We start from the raw sequence: 24,765 nt of genomic DNA, 5'->3' as shown, positions 1-24,765 counted from the left end.
GCACAGTACAAAAGCATGAAGTTTAAGCTGAGAGTACCTTCTGCACAGGTGAAAGCATTACAGAGCTCTGGCACCTACTACTTTAGCAATCAGGGTACTGAGGGTGGAAGTTGTAGATATGAGCACTTCCATAAATTGTTCTCAAAGTCAGGTCCTGGTACTGACCCATACCCCGCTTCTGTTGCCTTCAACTCTATAAACAAATAATTAAAATGCTTACTTCTTTAAATGACAGATTATGTGGTTTAATACACTCTTTAATATAGGAGTCTCCTCCACTTTGACACATGTATTTTTCTAAATACAGAACTTAATATATTGCTATTTCTATAATTAAATTCCTTGTTAACTGCTGAATCACTTAAATACCATGTGAAAAACATGATCTTTCCCTACAACTTATTTGTTAGGCACCCTTTCACAAACTGAGGGAAAAGGTAATTTTTGTTACTTTGACACTTATATTTGACATTTGTTAGAGTTTTAAAAACAAACAAACAAAAAACAACAACTAAACATGAAAATAGTGCCAAGTATTACTATAAGGAAACAGAATTATTAGGGTTTTTTACTTTTTTTCTCCTTTACACATAGTAATTCTAACACAGCCATTAACACAATTTGCATTAATGCAAATACCTAAAACCAGGACATGGTAGAAAGTATTTCCTGGCTGAATACCTAATGCTGTGCTTCAGTTGAGCATGGTGACTGAGTACCACCAAAACCTGAAGACTAATTTACAGTTCTCATATTTGACAGGGCTTCATACATTATTGCTGTTTTGTAATACATACATATAACATTTTAAAAATAAAAGCAGTCTGCTTCTCAGTGATCAAATTTACTATCTATCATGAAACTGAGAAGGATTGCAGACTAAATCACTGAAGATGGAAAACTGGAGAAAATATGCAAGATATATGGAGAAAAACCACTGCTAAATCTCATTTATATAAATGCAAACCATACTGAGAAAAAGCTAGCATATAGAAATTGACTATCACAGCACTCCCATGTTAATCTTCTTCAGAATGAAATTTTCAGCATTTAGCAATGAGATGTGCAATCCTTGAAGACCCAAAACCTGGAAGAACTCCATACTTTTTCTCATGTTACTGCAATATATATCTTTTATTTATTATTGTCTCAGAGGAAGAATGTTACAATGTAGTGTTTGAAGCAGCATTTACTTGGCAGCAGAGGACAAAGGATGCATACAAACACAGGCAGAAAAACAACTTTATACATAACCTCATATTCAGAACAAAAATAAATCCCACCAAATTCACTACTGAGTTCTTTTTATACTTATGTTGGGGAATATTTTTAAGGATTCTTTGCCTAGAGAATAATGTAGCTTGATAAAAGTACTTTGCAGAGAACAGAATATAAAGCTATTTCCAATACTACTTATGAAGATAGGTCTGAGGTAGAAAGGTGGTCATGGCTTTCCTCTTCTGTAAAATGCGGTTTTTTTTCTTTTCAGAATAACTACACTACGTTTTACTAGCTGAAGCATTTATAGAAGCCAGCTTTTTCCCACCTTGACAATTTTGCTCCACTCCCTTGAGGGTAATACTTTGCATTTCTATTGAGCTTTTCAGACACTAACTAAGCAAGTCCTACATCACCTTGCGAGTTAAGTACTATCATCCCCATTTTACAGATGGGAAAACAGAGGCAGAGTGGTTAAATAATTCATGAAAGGGTTCAGAAAGAACTGGCACTGGTGCCAACACTAGAAGGTCGTCAACACGGTGCCTCACTCCTTGAGCAGCAGCAGTCCAGGAGTGAATACTGTGGGTGCAGGACAGTCTAGTTGGCAAAACTTCACAAAAACACTAGAAACTCCTGACCTGCTGTTTTTATGTCCTCTAGCATTTTTCAGTAGCAGTAGAGAATCTACAACTCTTTCAACACCATTTTGAGATAGTTTTCTTTTTCCTTCAGTAATAATTAAGAACAACACAGTTGTTCTCTACTAAACATGAAAGATATTGCATGCAGTTTTACCAATTAAAGGTATGTCCTGGAATTAAAGCAAGTGTCCATGCAGCATTGTAAACTGTGAAGGCATTAAAATCTCTTAGGATAATTTTAAAACTAGAGATCAGCTGATCAGTGATGTAACTTTTCCATAATTATCCTTACCAGAAGTACATAAATAAATGATTTCAAAGATAAGGATGATCTGCAAGATTACAATGCCAAATGATAATATCTAAGTGCATTGCAGTTTTGGAGAAAGTTCCATCGCTAATAGTATTGGAAAGGGCTTTCTAAATGTCTCTTCATTTCCAAGAGGCAGACAAAAGAAGGGGATCTCACAGAAATGAGCTTTACTTCATAGACTGTAAATTCCAAAACTTGAAGCAAGTTTGGCACAGCAGGGAGCAGCAAAGCTTTGTCTCTGAACAAATTTGGGAAAGATTACACTAACTTAGCTCTTACTAAAACCAACTTAAGCTATCATCTAAGTCCTCTTTTTAGCTATCTCCTGATTAAAAGTAAAGTAAGGTTTAAAAAAATAATCCTCCGAATGGAGTGTGTTGGCTGGAAACAACTAAAAGAAAGTTAAAATACCATTTTGGTAGACAAGAATGATGATTATGACTTGAAATGAGAGTTTACCTTGTTTAATTTAATTAAAATACTGTAGCTTGCATTCAACGGCAGTTTTTGTTAACCAGTAACAATAATGCAGATTATGGGAACTTCATATGTCAATGTTGAAAATAATACAAGGATATTTTCTGAAATCTGTGTGGTCAGATGGTTAGCATATAAATGATCAGTACAGAATATTACATGTGTGAGAATATAACTAAGAGTACTTTACAATGCAAAAGCAAAGAGCTGAAAGGAATGTATAAATGTAACGTTTTGCTCCAAACTCCTTATGCAGTTCTCTTTACGATTATCAAAAAGAACGTATATAAAGCCCCTGCCCCTTTTCCCCTGGCTGTATATTTATACAAATCAGTGACAAATATTCCACTGCTCATTAATTTACAGTTGCATAGAGAGGGAAGAAGGAAAAAAAAGACACTATAAAAACAACATCCTCATCTTTGGGTATTCAGTGTTTTACTATTTCAAGTTGAACACGCAGTCAGAGCAAACAGCATGTTCCAGGGTCCCATGCAGCCTTCTGATGAAGTGGAACTCACAGTTGGCAGTTTGTAGAAAAGGGCTGTGCTGCACATCAGGAAGCGCTGGTTGACATCCAAATGAACACTTCACATTGCCTGTCATGATGAGAAACAACCATGTCAGTACATGTTAACACACAGAGAAACCTCTTATTACTCTGGGCTCATTCAGATAAGGACTGTGACGTCATCTCACAAAACCTCTGTACTTTAAAAAACTAGATGTATTGGCCCAAGACTCAGCAAATCACTGCGGCATATAGGCAAAAGAAATCTACTTTTACAATATTGCAGTGTTTGAAATTCATGTTGTGTGAGGCCCAAAGGATGTTAGTCTACAGAGCAGTAAATACGACTTGCAGACTCTCTTCTGCACCCATATGAAGAAAGAAGTTTATGCAAACTACTGTCCTATCTGAAGTCTAAGTCAAAAACGGAGATGATACAGATCCGGGATTTGGACTTGGCCCATTCAAATGTCAAACTTATTTCTAGGCTCTTGTTTCAGAATTCTGTTCCTGAACAGACAAATGTGCTCTCTCTAATGGTTGGAGAGGGTAGATTCTCAGAGAAACAGTGTGGGACACATATCATATTAAAAAAAAAAAAAAAATGTTTTTCAAGGGATATAGTCTTATTCACTGATAACACTGAAAGCTATTTCTGTGCTTGCTTAGAGGAAGGATTTCTGAAAAAAAAAACAAACCCAAACTAGCTTAATTCACTAACTTATCAAGAGACTGAAATAGAAAGTCTGAGTTAACTGAGTGCAGGGCCTGACTCATCTAATTCTCTCTAGGAATTCTGGTTTTGGAGGACAATCCTACTATCCCAGATTCTGCAATTCAAGAAACCATTCACAGAAAGTATTTCTGAATTTTTAGATATTCATTTTGGAGAGGTCTGACCTTGCAAAAAGTGGATTAATGGATAAGGTGGAGCAATTTGGGAGAGTAAGTAGACTTTCTCCCAACCACTTAATTCTTCTGAGGTCTCACACAGTAATTTGTGGTAGTTTAAAAATCTTATTTAACAATGAAACTTTGAAAGAACTCTGCAGTTATGCAAGATTATCTTCTGTCATACATGGGCTCCAATGGCAACCTAAACCTATAGCAAGTGTTTTTCCTACTTCGGTTACTTATAATAGCAATTTAACTGATCATTCATACCAGTCATATTTTCAAGAACAAGTATCTAAATACTAGGTTGTTTTCCACATTTTTGTGAACTCTGAAAGCAGCCAAATTTCTCCTTTGAGTTTGTGAAGTGGTTGCCTATTGAGAGAAGTCAGCTTAATCTAATGCCTGAAGTGCTGTGTGGCTCCTGATCCTTGTCCACTGGTGCCTATGGATCCTGAAACTGGAGCAATAGGCACCAGGGCACAAGGACATATGGATGTCTTTGCAAAAACCAGCTTTGATCTTGCAAGCTGATGATGGCTTGGAACTAATTAGCCCTGATAAATGTAAGCTGATTCCATCTGGTCAGCAATGTAAAACTGCACATCATAGTACCTTTGGTAATGCCTAATCTAGTAGAAATTTTCTATTACCTTTGTTATGCTAGAATCTTCCTGTTATATCAGTCTAGCTTCCAGACCTCTAGGGAAAAATATAGAAAAAACCCCACCCCACTTTGCCTTAATGCAACTTTTGCTTTACTCTGTTTCCATGACTATGTAACTATGTAACAATGTTTCATACCTGTGGTCTGCCAGTGAAACTTGCTGCAAATGAAACAAAAAATAGTTAGAAATTTACATGAATCTGCATCTTGACAGTTTAAAAACAAAGCTACTATCAGGAAAATATGTACTATAGAAGAACAAAGTGACTCATCATTAAAAGACTAAACATTTAATTAGAAATGTGTTGTAATGGATAATACCTAACTTTCCTCACAAATTTAATCTACTTTTAGCAAATTTATAGCATTATAAGTATGTAGATAACGTGAATTTTCCTGTGTTCTTAAGGGAGCTGATTCAGAAACATTCCCTCCTTGATCTGCTCTTGTCAACAGAGTGGATCTCATGAGAGAAGTGGAGATTGGTGGCCATCTTGGCCACAGCAACCATGAAGCTTAAAATCTGTGTTGACAGGAGAAGAAGTGTCAGCAAAACCTCAACTCCGGACATGAGGAGAGCAGACTTCAGGCTGCTCAGGAAATTAGTAAGGAAGGTCCCCTGGGAAAATGTTTCTGCAGGTGCTGGGGTCCATCAGTCTTGGTCACTTTTCAAACCACCTCCTAAAGGCACAGGAGCAGCAATTTCCAAATGTCAGAAGTCAAGCAGGCAAGGCAGAAGATCCTTGGCTGAGCAGGAATCTTTTCTTGGAAATAAGGCAAAAAAGGGAAGTGTATGCCCAGTGGAAGCAAGGCCAAGTAACATGGGAAGAATTCAGAGATGCTGCTTGCTGCTGTAGAGAGAAAATTTGTGTGGCCAAAGCTCAACTGGAGTTGAAGCTGGACAGAAATGTGAAGGACAATAAAAAGAGTGTTTTCAAGAATAATAATGGCAGTATAGAAATATTATTGCCTGTTACAGGATGACGATGGTCCCAAACAGGGACAGAGACAAGCTAGAGGTGTTCAACACTTTCTTTGCCTCTGCCTTCAACACAGATGAAGGACCAAGGGTGTCTCAGTGCCCTGAACTAGAGGACCATGACTGTGAGAGTGATTAACTCCCAGTCAACCCTGAAACTGTGCGGGATCTGCTGCTCCAGCTGGATCCCTACAAATCTATGGGGCCTAATGGAATTAATCACAGAATCCTCAAAGAGCTGGCTGATATCGCAAAACCTCCCTCAATGATTTTTGAGCCATCTTGGGAATCCAGAGAGGCCCCAGCTGACTGGAAGCTGGTGAATACTGTCCTGATTTTCAAGAAGGGAAGAAGGAGGACCCTGGAAACTACAGGCCTGTCAGTCTCACTTCAGTGCCTGGTAAAGTAACGGAGAAGATTATTCTGAGAGGTATTCTGGGAGGAAAAACACCTGAAAGACAACACAGTCATTGGTCACAGCCAGCACAGCTTTATGAGAGGAAAGTCCTGCTTATCAAACCTGATTTTCTTCTTTGACAAGGTAAACCATTTAGTTGATCAAGGGAAGCCAGTTGATGTAATCTTTTTAAATTTCAGTAAAGCTTTTGACACTGTTTCTCACAGGATCTTTACGGACTAAATGTCCAGCACACAGCTGGATAACACATCATGTGGTGGGTGAGCACAGAGGGTAATAGTGAATGGGGTAACATCAGGCTGGTGACCTGTCACTAGTGGGGTTCACAGGGTTCCATCTTGGGCCCTGTGCTCTTCAACATCTTCATAAATGACCTGGACACAGGACTGGAAGGGATACTAAGCAAGTTTGCAGATGATACAAAACTGGGCAGAGTTGCTGACTGCCTCAAAGGCAGGGAGACCCTGCAGAGAGACCTCAACAAATTAGAGGACTGGGCAATCACCAACCGTATGAAGTTCAACAAGCGAAGGTGCCAGATTCTGCACCTGGGATGAGGCAACTCTGTATGTTTGTACAGACTGGGGAGTGAAATGCTGAAAAGCAGTGCCACAGAAAGGGACCTAGGGGTCCTGGTCGACAGCAAGCTCCTCCTGGTTGGCCCCAGGAGGGCCAACCGTGTCCTGGGGGGCATCAGACAAAGCATCGCCAGCTGGTTGAGGGAGGGGATTGTCCTGCTCTGCTCTGCACTGGTGCAGCCTCAGCTTGAATATTGTGTGCCATTTTGGGCACCACAAGAAAGATGTTAAGCCATTGGAGAGTATTCAAAGGAAGGCAACAAAGATGGTGAAGGGCTTTGAGGGGAAGCCATATGAGGAGCGGCTGAGGTCACTTGATCTGTTCAGCCTGGAGAAGAGAAGACTGAGGGGAGCCCTCATCACAGCCTACAACTTCCTCATGAGGGGAAGAGGAGGGACAGGCACGATTGATCTCTGTGGTGATCAGTGACAGAACCCGAGGGAATGGCCTGACGTCGCAGGGGAGGTTTAGGTTGGATATTAGAAAAAGGTTCTTCACTCAGAGGGTATTTGGACACTAGAACAGGCTCCCCAGAGAGGTGGTCACAGCACCAAGCCTGACAGAGTTCTAAAAGCATTTGGACGATACTCTCCGATACATGGTGTGACTCTTGGGGAGGGTCATCATGTGCAAGGCCAGGAGTTGGATGTGATGATCCTTGTGGGTCCCTTCCAACTCAGCATGTTCTCTGAAGACCAATGACATTAAAAAGGAAGTAAAAGAGGCATTGTATCCTCAGTGGATCTGAGGGACAAAATTAAACACAACTACAAAAACAGACAAAACCAAAAAAACAAAGCCACCAAACAACAAAATCCACCCTTATAAGCACTGCTGCCTTACTTATCCCTTATGAATAATTGCTTCATAAGGGATATTTGGAGTAAATAGAAATACTGATTTCAAGATGATTTATAACCTGAAATCCACAAAAACAAATATAGCAACTAAGACAACTGTCTCTATTATACAGCCAAAAGAGATAAAAAATATCAAGATCTAGATGCTAGTAACTTCTTAATGAAAGCTGCAGACACAGCAGAAGAGACATAGTAGAGATGAGATTGTCGAAGAAATGGGGGCTTACTTTTTTTTATATAATTGGACATGAAATGTTGCACATGAAGGCTGTTTTGATAAAATTTAGCTTGGGTATAGCTAAAAAAGGATAAGGATGCTATTCTTTAAGGTTAGGAATACAGTGATGCCTAGAGAGTCTGTGGAGTCTGAGTCATTTAAAGTTTTACAGAACAGGTTAGACAACTGTCTGTCTGGGAAGACGGATCCCTCTCAAATGGCCACAGGAAAAGATGGACTAGATGGTCTGTCATGGTCTTCTCTAGAAAAACTCAGAGTTTTAATGCACTTTTTTGGGAAGGACAGACTAATAATCTTCATTCCTGGCTTCTAAAACATGTAAGATATGAGTCTTAAATGGTTAAAAAATATACTCCCCAGTAAAACATGTTATAGCATGACTGAATGAGAGCAAATGTAAGAAGTACCTAGGGGCAATGTGGTTTAGCTTGACTTCTGCAGCAGCATGTCAATGACAAAGGGAAAAATCACATGAAGTTTGGAACTGTGATTTCTTTTAATCTTAAATGCTCAGATACACTTCACAATACAAAGGGATGTGGGGCCATGATTTTCACTCGCAGTACCCTCCTGCCTCATTCAGGGTGTTTGTTCATAGAATCAAAGAACTTTTTTTCTGTGTTTCCCCACTGTGGAGAACAGCCATCACTACCAAGCTTGCCCTAACACAAAGCAATTTGCTTTAAATTCATCTGGGCCAAATGACCATGTACTTGTATACTCCTTGTATATGCAAAACAGTAATTTGCAAAACTAAGAACAAATACTCAAGTTGCATTTTCTACTGATTTGTATACACACATGTGACCTCGAATTGTGCTGAGGAGCTTCACTATCTGTTGACTTTGAGATGCTTCTTGGAATCAAACCCTCAATATGCAAAAAGATGGCCTCTGAACTATTGAACTCACCAAAAATCAAAAAGGTCAGCTGAAACAAGACCTTTTTTACTAGATCCAAATTTGCTTTCTCAAAACATGCAAAGTGCATCTTCTGTGATGCAGTTGTTCACAGCCAAGCAACATATGTACAAGAAACAGAAGGGATATTTTAACAAGTTTCACCAAGTTTATGAAATAGCATAGAGTTCAGTCTTGATGCTTCCAAAAGGACTGCACATAAACCCCCTCTCTCTTACTTGTGATTTTTAAAACTGACCATCATTATTACATTTCATTTCAAAAAATTGTTGAAAGTTTGAAAATATATCAAAGCTTTCACTATTGTTTTTTTAAGGTAAGAGAGCTACAAGATATATATGTACATATGTACGTATTTAACAAAACCCACTAAAATACATGAGATAGCTCCTCACTTTTGCAAGTGTAGTGACACTCTAGAAGGGGCAGGATCAGTGGAAATGTATGTTAGCTAATACAAGACAAGCATAGGAAATAATTGGTTCTCCTTTTGATCTCTCTTTAAAAGACATTGAATAAAATACCAACTTCCAATGCATTTAAGCAGGGAAAGGTGTTATGTTCTGCATTCACAGATTTCCTCTGGTCTGTTAGTTTAATAACTAGTTCAATAATTAGTCCAGGCAGTCAGGACTGGGCTATGTTCCCTCCTGTTGCCTAAGGACTTTTTTTTTCCTCCAAACTTTATTACAGAAACTCCATTCAGAAATTCTGAATTTACATTCAAGTTCTACAAAAGGTTTCTATCAGAAGCTAATGAAATTCTAGATTTCTCTTCCCTTACATGGGCACAGCTGGAAATTCCATATTGAGCTACAGGCTTTTCTTACAGTGAATCACTTCCACTTAAAACAAGAACATTTGTTCACTTACCTTCACAAATAGTGTCTACTGGGGAATTTTAAAGAACAGATTTATGTAACTTGCATATCTTGACAAGAAAACTCCTTAGAGATATTTTTTCCCTATTGAATACTGCAAGAATGACATTTTTTCTTCAAAAGACCACCTCAAATTCAGTACTATTCTCAGAGACATATTTTGTTAAACTTACAGCAGCAAGCTGGAAATGTGTTGTTGATTTGCTCCATAACATCTGTTAGATCTGTGTTGGTATCATGAGGTGGAACTAACAAGTCATCTGCAGATATGACAACAAATAAATTAATTTTGTAACACAAGGAGAAAAATAAAAAAAGGGACCACAACACTATAAAAGGCATTCTCATCCAACCTTCCACTTAAGTACACCTTTATATATTTCAAGGGAAAACACTACCTGAAACCTTTGTAATATGCAGGAACTGTCATTGATAACTGCCAGCCTCAGGAGAAGAGGTGAAAGTTACATTTTGATTTGCAGCAGAACTCATTTCTCTTTTATTAAAGCTTAACCGTTGCATTCAAGACTTAACTAGAAGGAGTTGCCAAGAAAAAAGCACTATATAAAAATCTATAGTTAAAATAAATAAAATGTTTACAAGATCAGGGAGTTAAACTCAGCTGCTCAATTATAATTCTGTTTCATTTTCAAATGATTTGTCCTGTAACTTTCTGAGTAAATACACCATCCTTTTCCTGAAAAACCCCCAACATGTATCTTTTAGATGGTACCAGCTATCTGAAAGAAATGTACCAGCCATTTCACTGGTGTTAAAATCTTGTTTGTTACTTCTTTGTCAAATGCTGCTTAAAATTAGCCAAGAGAATGGTTAGGGAATGCAACTGGCTCTGTTTCTGAAAGTCTTATTAGACAGCATCTCTCATAAATCTACCATTGCATGAAATCAGACCCAAAGAAGTCCTATGTTTTTACAGACAAAGTAAAAACATATGTCAATGCTGAATTAAAGATTTCCAGTGTACAAGAGAATACTTTTTCTGTTTTCCACAGAAATAATTTTTAATCTATAATCCAAGGTTTAAAAACAAAAAAAGAAGGAAACTGCATCCAAGCTAATTTGAGAAAAATCTTTTAATTTTTCCCCTAATTTTGAGCATTCAATGGTCTGTAGTTATTTCTGCTAACTCCCAGTGAAATTAATGAGTTATGATATTGGAGAATTTAAAATAATCTTTCAAGAGATAATTCCCTTCATGTGCAGAGGCTGTACCATAAATAGCAAATAATTCCTAAAGATGTAAAGCCTTTGGGAGTGGGAACATCAAAATACCAGGATAAAGAGAGGTTACACATGAATTTCTAAAGCAGACGGAAGCATAGATTACGTGACTTGGACATATGTTCCTAGATCTGACAGATTACTTGGATCCATTTGTACTGTAGGACAAACAGCTGTTGGCCATTTCAGTCCAATGAAGTCTGGTTCCCTTTTCATTGAGCATGGATTTGCCCAGCAAATTCACTTGGTCAAAATGGATGGGACCAAGGAGTCTATCAACAAAAGTCTGTAATCCAGAGTCACATGATTTCTATGATACCACAGCTGTTTGAAGTGTGGGGAAGCAACAGCTCCAGCTGCATGAAGCAGAAGCATCACAAGATCGGTTCCTTTTCATTCGTAAATCTTTTGAGAAGATGCCAACAAATCTATTTAGTAGTCGCCTACAGACCCATGCAGCACATTATCTGATCAAAGCACTTACCTGCCTGATGAAATTGTGAGCTTGTGTCTTGCTCGAGTGAGTAGCTGAGGGCAGAGTGCTGGGGCGAAGCACAAGGGGAGGAGCCATTAACCCGGGAGTCTGACTCGGGCTACGTTAAAGACAATAAGACACAAATTTAGATTATGGTATCCACAGAAGTTAAGTGTGGGGCTGTATGCAGCCATCTTGCTCCTTTCCTTTTTTATTTCTTTTCTTTTTTGTTCTCCAAGCTATTGAGAGTAGGCTTAGGTCTATATAACTGTTAAGAGGGGAAAAAAAAAAACAACCAAGAATTTGTTAAAAGAAAATTTAGACTTTAGTATAGTACTTATGAGACTCCCATTGATGGTCTTGATAAAAACAATGTTCTGTTGCAAGCATGTATCACAGAAACACAGTGTAATGTACAACTCACACAGTTTGCCAAGGCTCTCTGTCCAGCTCTGCAGAAAGACTACACAATGGGATTACTGGGGTTGTATTTATATGTATGAATATATACATCCATATACACATACACAGGGGACATTCAGCTGAGGTCCCCTAAGAAGCTTTACAAGGATGACGCCCGGTGTGCTGTCTCTGTGCCTGCCATGGAGCCACGTGGGTGCTGGGGGGAGGGGAGGGCACCTCTCCCCTCCAGGCTCGGGGCCTGAAAAACCCTGTTTCTGGAGTTCCCCTTCCCCATCCCACAAGACGTCGGAAATGGTTCTTCAGACGGAGAAGGAACTAGAGCTGGGCTCCCCCACGTCGAGGATGGGGAAAGGGAAACCCATAAACAGTTTTGTAAAACTCCAGAATCAAGTGAAGACTAAAGACATATTCAAAACAACTTTGCTATATCTAAAAAGCCACCACTCTTGCTGACGCTGTTTCTCAAGAGTGTGGGAGACATCAAATTCGCAGGAAAAGCTCTACTATGTAGTCTTCTGAAAATTACAAGGAGGAACCTATATACTTTGAAAACAAGCTTTTCTGGACTCTTAAATTCACTTGAATAACCAAACACCTAAATTCTGTATTACATTTAGCTGTAACCACGTATGTGCTTGAGATTACATGTAAGTATACATATATGGACACAAAAATAAGAAAAGACCATAAGACTTCTTCACTATAACAACTTAACTATTGGAAGGGACCTTGTTCAGGCATTTTTTCCTTTCTTTCCCTTCTTTCTGGTAAAAAAAATCCTTTAAGGAAGAGAGTAGTAATACAATATTTGAGCTCCAGAAGTGATTGTTCTGAAAAACACAGAAATAGGTGAAATAGTATTTACATCTGCGGTGGATGCAGCTGAAATGGTTGCTGCTATCATTTATCTTTTTGATTGCAAATCCTCAAATTACTTCTAAATAGCTTAAAGAGCAGGTTATTTAAGTAAAACTATTAAAAGCAGATACTGAAGTAATAAAAAAAGCAATTGCTTTTAAGATTTTTTTGAAACTGAGCAAGTATCTAGAACAGCTACAAAACTCAATGCAAAGAGTTAAAATACAGAATGGCTGTTAATTTGCACACAAGTTTTCTCCTTTGCACCTCACAGCCTTAATTGCAATACTCCATTTTTTTGAGATAACTTACAGTTTAACAAAAAAATCTTCAACAAAACAAAAGATTGTTGAACAATGAAAGATACTTTTTCTTCCATAGACAGTAGTTAGAAGGAAATGGTCCCTTGAGCACTCAGCAAACCTTTTTTTCTCCTCTAAATCTCATCTCTTTCAGCATAATAATACCAAGTACCAGCTTTGACTAAAAGAATAAACCAAGAAATATTGCTCTGCATAGAAGACAAAGAAAAATGGAAATGTTTTCAAGCCAAAGAAGGGTTTCACTGTCAAGATACTTCTATGAACAGTGAATTACTATCAAGTAGCTAAGTAATTTGCTACTCAGCATCAGGCTTCAATCCAGCTACAGAGTCTAGGAACAATGAGTGTGGTGATTTTAAATCAGTGAAGCCTGGGGTAAATAACCCCAGGCAACTCTGTATAGCCAGGAAACACTGTTCAAGATGATGTTAGAGCTACAATGGTAAAGAGCTAAGGCAAATTGTTCAAGGGTTGAGAGTCACTTCAATACAGAACAACGAAGCTAACGAGTGGCTGCTTGCTCACTTCACAAACAGATGAACAGAGAGAATGTGAATCATTCAAAATGTAAACTTGCATCTGGACTGGATCTCTGTCCCTCTTCAAGCAGTAACTATGGATTATGCAAAGATGACCGAGGGTGAATGAAAAGAGAAATCTGTGTTGGACATACAAAACTGCAGCACAGCAACACGTGGCCTAAATGAAGGATAGTGAGGTTCTGCAATGTCAGCACTAACTAGGATGGAAAGGAAATGCCTACAAACTCAGGTGATGAGTTAGTGAAGGTACCACTTAGGAGTACTACTACAAATGATAAAAAAAGCACTGCAGAGCATTAAGGGCTCAGTGGATAAACTGAGAGAAAACAAAACATACTTGGAATACCTTACATTAACGTACTACATATTGCTGCAGCAGCCAGAATGAAATATGGCAGTTGGATTTAAAAACAAGACAGAACCCCAAAAAACGCCATCTCCTCCTAATCAGAGGGTAATGTCTCATTACTTCATTTTCAATTAAATACGGTGATAAATGTTACACTACATATTTCCAGTGACTGCAATAACAAGAAAAGACAAAACAAACCCAACCTTTCTTCTTAAAAATTCAGGACAATACAATTAAGCAGTTGAAGAGTGGGGTTTGGAGCAGAGAGGGAAGGTTTGTGGTAGTGGTATAATAATCAGGTACTGGAAAATGTTAAATGCAAAATAGTTGAGGATATAGCTGCATGTATTTACATGATTTAAAGATTTTACTGGTAGAGAACCTGAAAAAAAAAACCTGTAGAAAACCATTAACCCCAATTGCGTAACACCTACAAAATATGAGCAATTCCATCATCAACCCACTTCAGACATCATGAAGTTAATGTATTCTTATTCAAAACATCTCAGTGGACAACCCTTAAGACAGAAAACAAAAGCAAACAGCCCTCCATGTTACAATATGCCTGCTGCTGCTTCTTGAAAGGAATAAAAGCAGAGATACTGAGCATGCCTCTATAGGCATGAGGGGGAAGTTTCCATCTCCAGTCTCAGGGAATTTTCAAACATCTTTTTAGGCAAAATCAAATAAAGATATGAAGGGATAGATAAGTTCTCCAGAAAACTCCAAAATTGGGGGATTTTTCTGTATTACAGTAGTTTTTAAAGCATTTCAAAGGAGATATTTATTTCAATGAGTTTTGATCTACAGTGCCTTATTTCACTGTGCATCCTGCTGATGTCTTTCCCAAAGAAGAGCCTGAAGTGCTCTGTGGCTTAATGGGTAGTTAAGACATACCTGCTCTTTTCTTGCCTTTTGTTGCTTTTGCTAAGAAACAAACTAAACCCCAAAATCCCCAATCTGGATCACAGGAAACCTCAAAAATGCCAATTTCCTTACCACATTCATTACAGAAGTTTCTTCTTGCTCCAGACTTATTCTCCCAGCTACAAAAGAAAAAAAACCCCTTTCCTCTGCTCTTCTGATAAAGCTGTTCTGCTTTCAGTTGAAGAGGAGTTGCTGTCCCTATTTAGTCTCTTAAAGTCTGATCCTATAGCTGTTGACAGATGATTTTAGCTCCCATTAACTTCAATATCAAATCCAATATGAAACCTCTATTCAGTAGCTCAGAAAAGCAGCTAAAAATCCAAACAGACTTTAAATGCCCTTCATAATAGGTCTCATTTTGACTTTGGAAAAGCTGTATCTATAAAGGCTGAAGAAAGAAAAAGGAAAATGGATTCTTTGTTTATTCTCTGTCTGATTAACATGTTGGTATCAAAGCTGTCACATGCCAGTTCTGTTTCACCTTCCTCTTCGGCACTCTAATCAATCAGGCAGACAAAAATGACAACATTCTGTGACAGCTACCAATCCTTTGGGGGTTGCTAAAATAAAAATAGTGTGGTAACCTCGAAATTGTGACCTGAAGTAGACAAATGCGCAGTGAGGATACATGCATATTTCTGCTAAAGGTGCTCTCTAAAGAACGTCCTAGAATGCTCTCATCTAGATTAAACAGTTATTACATGAAAGTTTCTAAGTTTCACTGACTCTCTACCCAAATATCTGTGTGTAAATAGACTCACTCCAATCTTTAGGAGAAAAGAAGATCCACTATTTTTTACTCAGTGGCAAGTTATTAACCCAAACAACAGTCAAGAGGCTGAGTGGAAAACACAAATGAAGAGACTTGCTGTTGATAGAAGAGACAAAGAAATATGGCATGGAATGCCAGCCATGACAAAGAAATTGCTCTAAGACAGTTGTGTCCATTAATACTAGTAATTACAGAGTTGTTATATATTTTGACATTGGGACTTATGAGTATCTTTCATGCAGATCATCCATTTCATTAATAAGAAAACGTCTTCCTTATATCCACTAAAAATAATTGGGACAGCCATTAAAAGCAAAAGACATATAAATATACTTAGATCTTCAGCTAGCTTCTGATAAAGTCCTTCCCCAAGCATTGAAAGCAATAAAGGCTTTCACAGACAGTAGTGGCCTAGCTGACAGAACAACATGCTGAAGAGTGGTCATTTTTTCAGAAAGGGGGCACTAATGGAATTCAGTGCTACTTCATAATTGATGTCAAAATAAAGAAATTTAAAAGAACATTACTAAAAATTTGAATTATTTATAATTTCTTAATCTCCATCAGGGGAGTAGCTTCAACATCCTGGAAACAGCTTGCAAAATATCTGCTAAATAAAGTAAGGACACATGTAGTAAGGCATATTGAAAAGTCACAGATATATTATAAAAGCAATAATGCAGACCTTCTCATGAACTTGACTCTGTAACCTTCCACTTTATTAAATAACAGAGGAGAAACAGGAAGACCTTTGAAAATAGCACTTGGAACAATCAGAAGTACAGCATGATTCCCACAGAGAATTCCATCAGAAATATTGAAAAAGGTCATCTCTGTTCTACTTTACCCATCTGAAACCAAAAGCTGCAGAATGCCTAGAAAATTCCAAAGGCAGAAACTACTGCCTCTCCTCCCACCCACTTTATCACAACACACATATATACACCAAAGGTCTTACTAAGAATATCATAAGGATTACAAAATTGTAAGATCATCCACAGCTACGTTACGAAAAAAAAAGTTTTAAAGGGTGAATAAGTATCATCTACAGCAGGAACTTAGGCCATTTTGATGGCTTATGCAGTCTGTTTCTTGGCTTAGTTAAATCCTCTGCTACATATAGCCAGTCACTTGACTCATGGAAGGCAGGAATTATTTGCCTTACTGTACTCTGACCCAAGTGTAATGATTAGTTAGGAGAAAACATTCATACAAATGTATCTTCATCATTCAAGTGTCCACATATGATATAGTACAAATTAACATCTCTAACAACACCTGGTATATGTTGCTGCTGTTATTTTTATAATCTAAATGTGCATGTGCTGACTTAAAAAGCAATAAACGTTCCTTCCCCCCAAAAAGACACCCTACAATCTCCAGCATTTGCTAAAAGGCTCTTACCTCCAGCATTTACTTGTGTGCAAGAGCATTTTGCTGTAGCATATTGGTCTAAATATGCTAGCTCAAGAGGAACTGGATTTTTTATGTAATGTATTGCTCCTTTGCATTTCAGAGATATCTTTGGCCATCTGTCTCTGGCATTCTAAGAGAGGTTTGAGTGACTAACGGTGACAACCAATAAAAAAATTAATTAAGGAAAGATGAGAAAACTGAAGTCAAACACAGGATGTGAATGGCACCATTACTTGGAGTAGGGTACATATTTTCTTCCTATGCTTTTTAATTAACGAAAACCTATTGCTCTTGCTCTTGTTACTCTCAGTGTTTCATAAGTTACCTTGATCACTCCAGCACTTGTAACCATTTCATGCTCATTTGACTTTCACCATGGCTTAAACTAGAGGGTAGGGAAAAATATATCTTCCTGTTAGAAATGATTGATTGCAACAGACCAAGAGTGTATGGTTAAAATACGTGCAGTAAAATTGGAACACGGCCTTTGTTCCACCAAGAAATCCATCGTACAGCAACACCGGGGAAAGACATCAGTGTACACATACCTGCTCAAGTAGCTGCCGTAGCCGGTGAAGCTGAGACTCCAGTTGTTTATTGTGATCTTCCAATATCTGCATCCTTGCTTCCAAGCGACCTTTATGTTGCCTCAGGAGTTTAGCTTCAGCAATGAGCTCAGCATCTTCAGAAGCATGCTGAGGTAACACAACAGAATCAGGAGGTGATGCAAGAGGGTTTATTCCTCTCCGAAGATGTTGCTCCTTTAGTTGCTCATATTCTACCTGCAGACTCCTAGTATATTCAGAGGAGGAGGAGAATGATGACTTGATCAAGTAAATTCAAATAAAAAAACCTTCTTATATCAAATGATGTTATCACCTTCAACTAACAACACAAAAATCTCATACAAAGACAATGCCTTGAGTTGTGGTTTATGAGAGAATAAAAAAGGCAATGAAGTAGAACTAAATTATTTCTTCACAGACCCTCCCTCTTCTACTTAACATAGAGCCAGGCTATGCACAACATATGCCTTGATTGGTGTTTTTTGCTAAAATCATGACTCCCAGGTCTTTCACATCTCCAACATAATACATGCATGGCTCAAACAACAATGAAGTGACAATTCAGACATCAGTAGGATGATTATGAGACCTTTGCTCTTCCTCAAGGTCAGCGATGATACGCTCCAACTCTCCTCGCTCTTCCTTCTCCACTGACTTGAGTATCTGAGCAGGACTCTGTGGCTGACTCACAGGTGACTCTCCTCCCAGCGTCTGACAATACTGCTGGATAAGGGCATGCTCATCCTCTCTAAAACAGTAAAACAACACAGATAAAGACAGAGCAGTAAAACATTTATTATCTCTGTCAAGCTGAGAGATTTTGGTTTTTTTTATGAAAAAGGACTAACAGAGAAGGAATTAAGCCTAAAAAACATACCGAAAGAAAACCGTATAAACAGGAAAAAAGATTTATCTGTAGTAGTATAAAAGATCATTTTGTTTAAATGTATGCATAAAGAACAAATGCTACTGCTGGTTTGAAAAGAAATTGAAAACAAGAATCAGAAATAAAAAAACCCAAAGATGACTGATTTGAAATTCCTTTAAAGTAAGTAAAACAAACAAGCTATTTGCTAGATCCTTTTTTTTTAACCATAAATAGGTGACATTTTTAATATTTTTGAGGAGATAATTTTGGTGTGTTCAATTTATCTAAGAAAATTAGAGAAAAAAACCCCACAGAATTCTCCAAGAACTCAAAAGCAATGAATCATCATGTATCTAGCTAACACTGTACACTGCACAAAGGGACCAACAATGCTTCAAAAATAATGCTATAGGTTTTGAATTAGCACTATATTTTCCATTTTTCTCCATGTTTTGATATACGCATACAATACATTGAAATTCTCCACGGGCAGTAGATCTCCTCCTTATAGATTCAGGGATAGAAGTAAACTATAACACTGTCCTCCTCTTGACTTGCATGAAATTACCTCATGGTACCGAGATACAAAAGTCCTGATACTTTCAATTATGCTTTAACATCCAAGTGAATTTGGTTTTGTATAGATGTGCCTTACTTCCCTACTTGCTGGCTTTTCTCGATAAAGTCAGATGGACAGAAAGTGAAGGATACCATGTCCTAAAACCAGTTTGCTTCCTTGCTTACTCAAAAAGGATGAGTCAACAGCAGAAAAACATACACTATTCATTTTTTTTAAGAGAGAAATTGCTGCAGGAGTATGAATGCTGAAGAAAACCCTTCTTACAACTACCTTCTTTGCCTGATTACAAACCAAAGACTGCATACCCTATGAAACCGTGAAGTATTGTCCCTACATAGTTTACCCTAAAGATCTCCTGCAGTTAAAGCATGATCGACAACAGAGAGACACACATGGGCAGTATGAATACACATGTTCAGATATCATTTAGAAAAGAGACTTTTTCATATGAAAAATATTTCTTGTGCTAACCTTTTTCCTCCTACTGATGGAAAGTAGCAGTTATGAATTCTGCTATTAACCGATTATGGAATGAAAAGTAACCTCAAGGACTGCCTTTGAAAACTCATGCAAAAAATAGGAAGTTCATTATATGCAAAGCATTTATTTTCAAAATTAAAGGGTAATGGAGCTTTTCAAGAGGCTTTTTAAAATTTCCTGTCAGTCAATTTAACATCTTTCATCACAGAAGATCCAAATGTACAGTCTCATTTGAATGATAAAAACAGTTATTTAGAAAAGTACATCCTGGAAGACACAGCAGTTGTTTCTGTGGTGAGAAATAATCTATAAATAAATGCATGTACAAGTAAAATATATTAGATGTTTGAAAGGCCATGTATGTGGATTGGGGGTTTTCTCAGAAATAAATTTGAACTCCTGGGACAAAAGGAGAAAACGCATGTGACAGGAACAAATGAGAGTTGCATACATACTGTTTGTGTAATGGAAGACCCTATTTTATTCTGCTGAAATAAGATTTTTTGGTAGCTCAGTATATCAACATCCTTTTAATATCATCAACAGTATTAGAAGCAAGACAGAATAGCCAAAGATTTAATAAGTACTGATTCCTCTTGGAATCTTGTCTCTCTTAGAAAAGTTCTTCTTCTGTCACTCAGTGAAATTACTTAGTTCTTTATAGTACTGCCTAAGACAAACTTTTAACTGAAGAGTAATCCTATGGTAGAACACCACCAAATTATTTCTTCGTAAGGATAACTATTCACTATCTACTAAAAGCTATCATGGGGTCTTCCATTTTCCAACTTGTCATTGAAAATTTAGACTATTACAATCAAAGAAATGTACATCAAGTAACATTATGCCCTGACAAAAAACTTCAAACAAAAAAAATACAGCCTATGAGAGTTCTATCCACTGGACTAGGAATCTAATTATTAAAAATAACTAGAAACTTCAAAGAAAATAATGCCTACTCAGTTATTTCTTATCTGTCTTGGCTGTAGTCAGTACTACACTCATGAGAAGAAATGACATCATGGATCTTCCCTACAAATAAATAAATTTAATTAATTTTTCATTAAGCACATCAATATAATTTAAATACAATTGGGGTTATATGTGCATTTAAGTCTTTCAAAATAATTAGTGATATCCAAACAGTGTTATCTGAAACATAACAGTGCTCCTTTTTTTCCCCTTACCTACAAAAAAGGCAAGGCCTCTAACTGCTTTCTCTTCTTTAGTACTTAAGTGATCTCAGGGAAATTCATCATTACTCACTATTATTTTACATTAGTCTACTTAAAACTAAAACAAAGGCTAGTGCAGTTAATGGCTTTTGGATCAGATCCCAATGTGATAATGAAAATCTCATGGTACTTATTCACCCTTTAGCCATCTTGACAAAAATCCCCTACTCTTTATCACTAAATTTTTGCCAAAGTGATGTAACATCTCTGTGGGCTTCCAACTCTGCTGCACAGCCCTGCAAAATGTGCAGAACACCCTCACTGTGACCGAAACAGCCACAGTAATCCAAGAATGCTGGCAATTCAGTGTCACATCTTCAGAGAGCACAGAAAAACAGTGTTAAAGCAGGCTAGTGAGAGAACACAGCTTTAACATCCAGGCTTCAGAACACTGTTTACATGTTAATTTAAGTGATACTGTGTAACTACACATACAGCCTTCTTTTGTTCAAGGGTGTTGATGATGTCAGGAAAGTTTGATGATTTAGTTTAGTCTAGTAATTTTAATTAGGCATCAAAAAGCTACTGTCTACATTTTAAAATTATGAATTAATTTATAAACAAATACATAGGTCATCTAAAATGGATCTTTTTAAAAACAGAACTCTGTAAAGCTGGATTTATTATATTTATTTAAATTTGTTAAATCTGAGATTCTGTTAAAATTTTGCATTAGGTGTAACCTCATTTTTTAATGAAACTTATAAACCCCTTAACAAAAGAAAGAGACTACCAGTAAACATCTAGATACTTTTGACTGTATTGTGATCCAGTAGGTGAGATCGAAACAACTAAATAGAGATAATTTTATATTTTGGTCTCACAGTTAATAAGTCCAGAAAAAATTTCATTTCCCTCCTCTCCCACTGGTTCATAGTCTCAGAAAACATACTGAACAGGCTGCGAATATTGATTGCTCTTTTTTTAGGCATCACACGTTGCAAATGACAGCAGGCTTTTTCACAGACTGGAGAAAGCACTTGATAAAGGATGTTTTCTGAAGGAAAAGTGTATTTTTACCATGTGTTCTACAACTCTGGTCTGTCTTGCAAAATTACTAGCTCAAAAAAACAGAACCTTGAACCTGCATCAACAATCTCATGATTATAATTAGAACAGATTCATTAGTAGCACAGGAGTCCAAGGACAGGGTTTCAAATGACCTACAGCATAAGGTCATTGTTCTATGCCAGGCAAATACTTTCATTTTGAGAATCTGGGACTCTGTTCTGCAGAAGTGGTAAAAGATGGCAATCAGTAATCAGAATAAAAGCATCAAGTCACAATGAACTCCTCACTCTTTCTTGGTGATTATTCTACTGAAGACCCTGTGTGCTTTGAGAAAAAACTAGAAGTACACGAAGTCCTTCGACAGCAGAGGCTGCAGTTCCTTTTCTGCATTTCACCATAGCAGAAAGCAGCAAACAACACATCCCAGAACGTCAGACTTGAAAGAAGCAGATCTCAAAGGAAAAAACACTCCCATAAAGAAGCCTAGGGAAAACAGCCTTTGAAATATCCTCTTCTCTTTGTGGATATATATTTTCAAGAGGTCTATTCCAAAACATACATTATGCATAGAGGAAGCAAGAGGCAAATAAAGCTGCATATAGCTTCCCTTTTATTGGCCTATGCTATGGAAAGAAAAATTCAGATCTCCTCACTATCCCTTTTCGTCAATGCATTATTTTACCTAAGAAAACTGATTGCTAAATTGGATTTGAGATAGCAAGATGTGGCTATATGCGAACTTACTGCATTGGCAGCTTTCATTTTTGCTGTAGCTCTCATACTAAGCACCATGCATTTTTATCCAAATAAAGTGTATCTAGAATTCTGATGCTATAAGAAATATTAGAAAAAGGCTGAAGAAGGTACTCCAAAGTGCTTTGTCTTTAACTTACTTGTTCTTCTCCTAATTTTATTATCACGTGAAACTAATTTCTCATTGTGGCAAGATACCTTCTAAGCATTTACATCACGTCAAAGTATTCAGGTACGACATACTGGGGCTCCAGTTTGACTTCCAACACACTGAGTAGCAGTGCCAGGTAAAACTGTCACAGAAATTAAACTTCAGATATGTTCCAACTCTGCCTTAAGATGAGTGTGAAACAGCATCAACAGTGCTGCAGACATGAAGAAAACTGGCAGTAAGGTAATTAATGGGAAAACAGCTATTAAACATTTACATTTATACTGAAAGTATTTATACTGTGTTCAGCGCAACTGTCTTCAGTATGGGATAGATAGGATAGTTCATACATTACAGGAATAAGTTGCACTCTTTTCCTATTTTCCTAATGATTTTTATTTTCATTCTACTACACCGTGATTTATCAAATTGTGAGGCATAGCTTTCCATTAGGGACACTATTTATCATTTTTTGTTGTAAAGACCTCATTTTTTCCTTATGCTCATCTTCATTTGTGAAGATGCACGTCTGCTTTAAAGATAGAGATGTTTTTGCATTAATTAAAGTCAAAGAAAATTCATCACAACAGCCTAGCCTAAACATTTATAAATGCTGAATGTGTTGAAAAAATTATATGAAGGAAAAAAATTTTTATTCAATGTATTTGTACCAGAAAATCATGCATGAGAGCATTAGAATGTTTGTTAAGAAGCTGGACATACCACAGTAGAGACTGTACCTTTTCGGTTTTTTCTACAAGTATTTTTCTGATTAAGGAAAATGCATTTTTAATGGAATTCACATATCTTTACAGAAGGAGAGGGTTATAAAAGCTTACTTAGATAGAAGTCATAATGACTTTCAAGAAAATAGGTTAGTTAAAACTCAAGAATTATCTTTGAAGAGTGATTTCTTAATCAAATGGCACATAGCAAAACATTCCTGAAAATAAAGTCATTATGTTTATCTGACAGCAGAAGTTCTCTTATTCAAATGTAGATGACTTCTTACATCTTTGAAGTATGAAAAGTGTTAAAAGTACTGTTGATGAACTTGTGAACTTGAGAAGACCAAAGCAGAAACTTTCAATATCAAGTGGAACTCTGCCTCTGTTCTAGGTTTACAGTCAACTGAAAGACTCCTTATGACCAATAAAAATAAGATCACAAAACATAACTCCATTTATGGGAAGCTAAGAATTTGATTTCCAAGCTAGTAATCATTTCCTGAATGTTTGAAATGACACTGTAAAAGCTATATTGTAGAATTATAATCCTAAATTCCCCAATGTTTCAACAACTTCTGATCCAAACTGGGATACCAACTTCACAGCTCTGTAGATCTCTGGAAAAACTTCCTCATCAAAAGAGCTGTCAAGCATTGGAACAGATTGCCCATGGAAGTGGTTGAGTCACCACTGAGGTATTTAAAAGATGTAGATGTGGCACTTAAGGCCATGGTTTAGTGGTGGACTTGGCAGATGTATGGTTTACAGTTGGACTAATGACCGTAAAGGTCTTTTCCAACCTAAATGATTCTATGACAGTGGCTTAAACTTTAAACCATAGGCCTTCAGGATTTCGAGTACTTCAGTATTTACCCCTTAATGAAAGCATAGATCTGCAAATAAACAGAAGGTGCTGCTGGGTACAAAGTTACTTTCTTGTCCATATTTTGTTTGTGTAACAGTCCCCTTTTGATGACAGGACTGAGACCCAAATTCAGCGGTCCCTCTCACATGTTGATACACAAGCTCTCTATGTTAACTCTTTTTTAAAATAAAGGTAATTTTTATAGATGAGCAAGGAAATTGCATTAAAATCAACAGGTGATGTGCCAGTAAAAATTAAGCATATACACCACCCTTTTACTATTGGGATGAATGGTTGTTTGGTCTTTATTGCAAAATACACAACCCAAGTATATGAGCATTTAGCTGCTTTCAAGTTTTCAGCTTTCCTGCCAAATGACACTTTGTTTGCTCTTTTTTTTCAAAAGGGCTGCATTTCTCTCACTGGTGAGTGTGCCAATGACAGAAACACATGAAAACAGTTCACATGAAAAAAAGTTTTATTTGGTATGCAAAGAGGGTTAATTAATCAGGAAAGAGAAAACATTTAAAGGAGGTCACATGCTTCTTTGAAGCAAAGTATTTTACTACACTCATGAGTAGAATAATTAATTATTAGAT

General features: G+C 37.2%; 1 protein-coding gene across 2 annotated transcripts in view; it reads right to left on the bottom strand.

Annotated features, from left to right (window-relative positions):
* Window positions 1-239: 239 nt before the first annotated feature.
* UTRN (utrophin) overlaps window positions 240-24,765 on the bottom strand; it is a 365,977-nt gene continuing 341,451 nt past the window's right edge. For both annotated transcript variants that reach the window (XM_039382610.1, XM_039382611.1), the window contains 6 exons: window positions 18,085-18,243; window positions 17,478-17,721; window positions 11,326-11,434; window positions 9,773-9,859; window positions 4,862-4,884; window positions 240-3,251 (listed from right to left, as the gene is read on the bottom strand). In XM_039382610.1, coding sequence (XP_039238544.1) covers window positions 3,243-3,251; window positions 4,862-4,884; window positions 9,773-9,859; window positions 11,326-11,434; window positions 17,478-17,721; window positions 18,085-18,243 — 631 coding nt within the window. In that variant the 3' untranslated portion in view covers window positions 240-3,242. The remainder of the gene's footprint in view (window positions 3,252-4,861; window positions 4,885-9,772; window positions 9,860-11,325; window positions 11,435-17,477; window positions 17,722-18,084; window positions 18,244-24,765) is intronic.

Source organism: Pipra filicauda, unplaced genomic scaffold (assembly GCF_003945595.2).
Source record: "Pipra filicauda isolate LSUMZ 115617 unplaced genomic scaffold, ASM394559v2 scaffold277_size1012519_pilon, whole genome shotgun sequence".
NCBI lineage: Eukaryota > Metazoa > Chordata > Aves > Passeriformes > Pipridae > Pipra > Pipra filicauda.
Note: the sequence above shows the minus strand (reverse complement) of the source record. Positions and strands in the feature narration are given on the sequence as shown.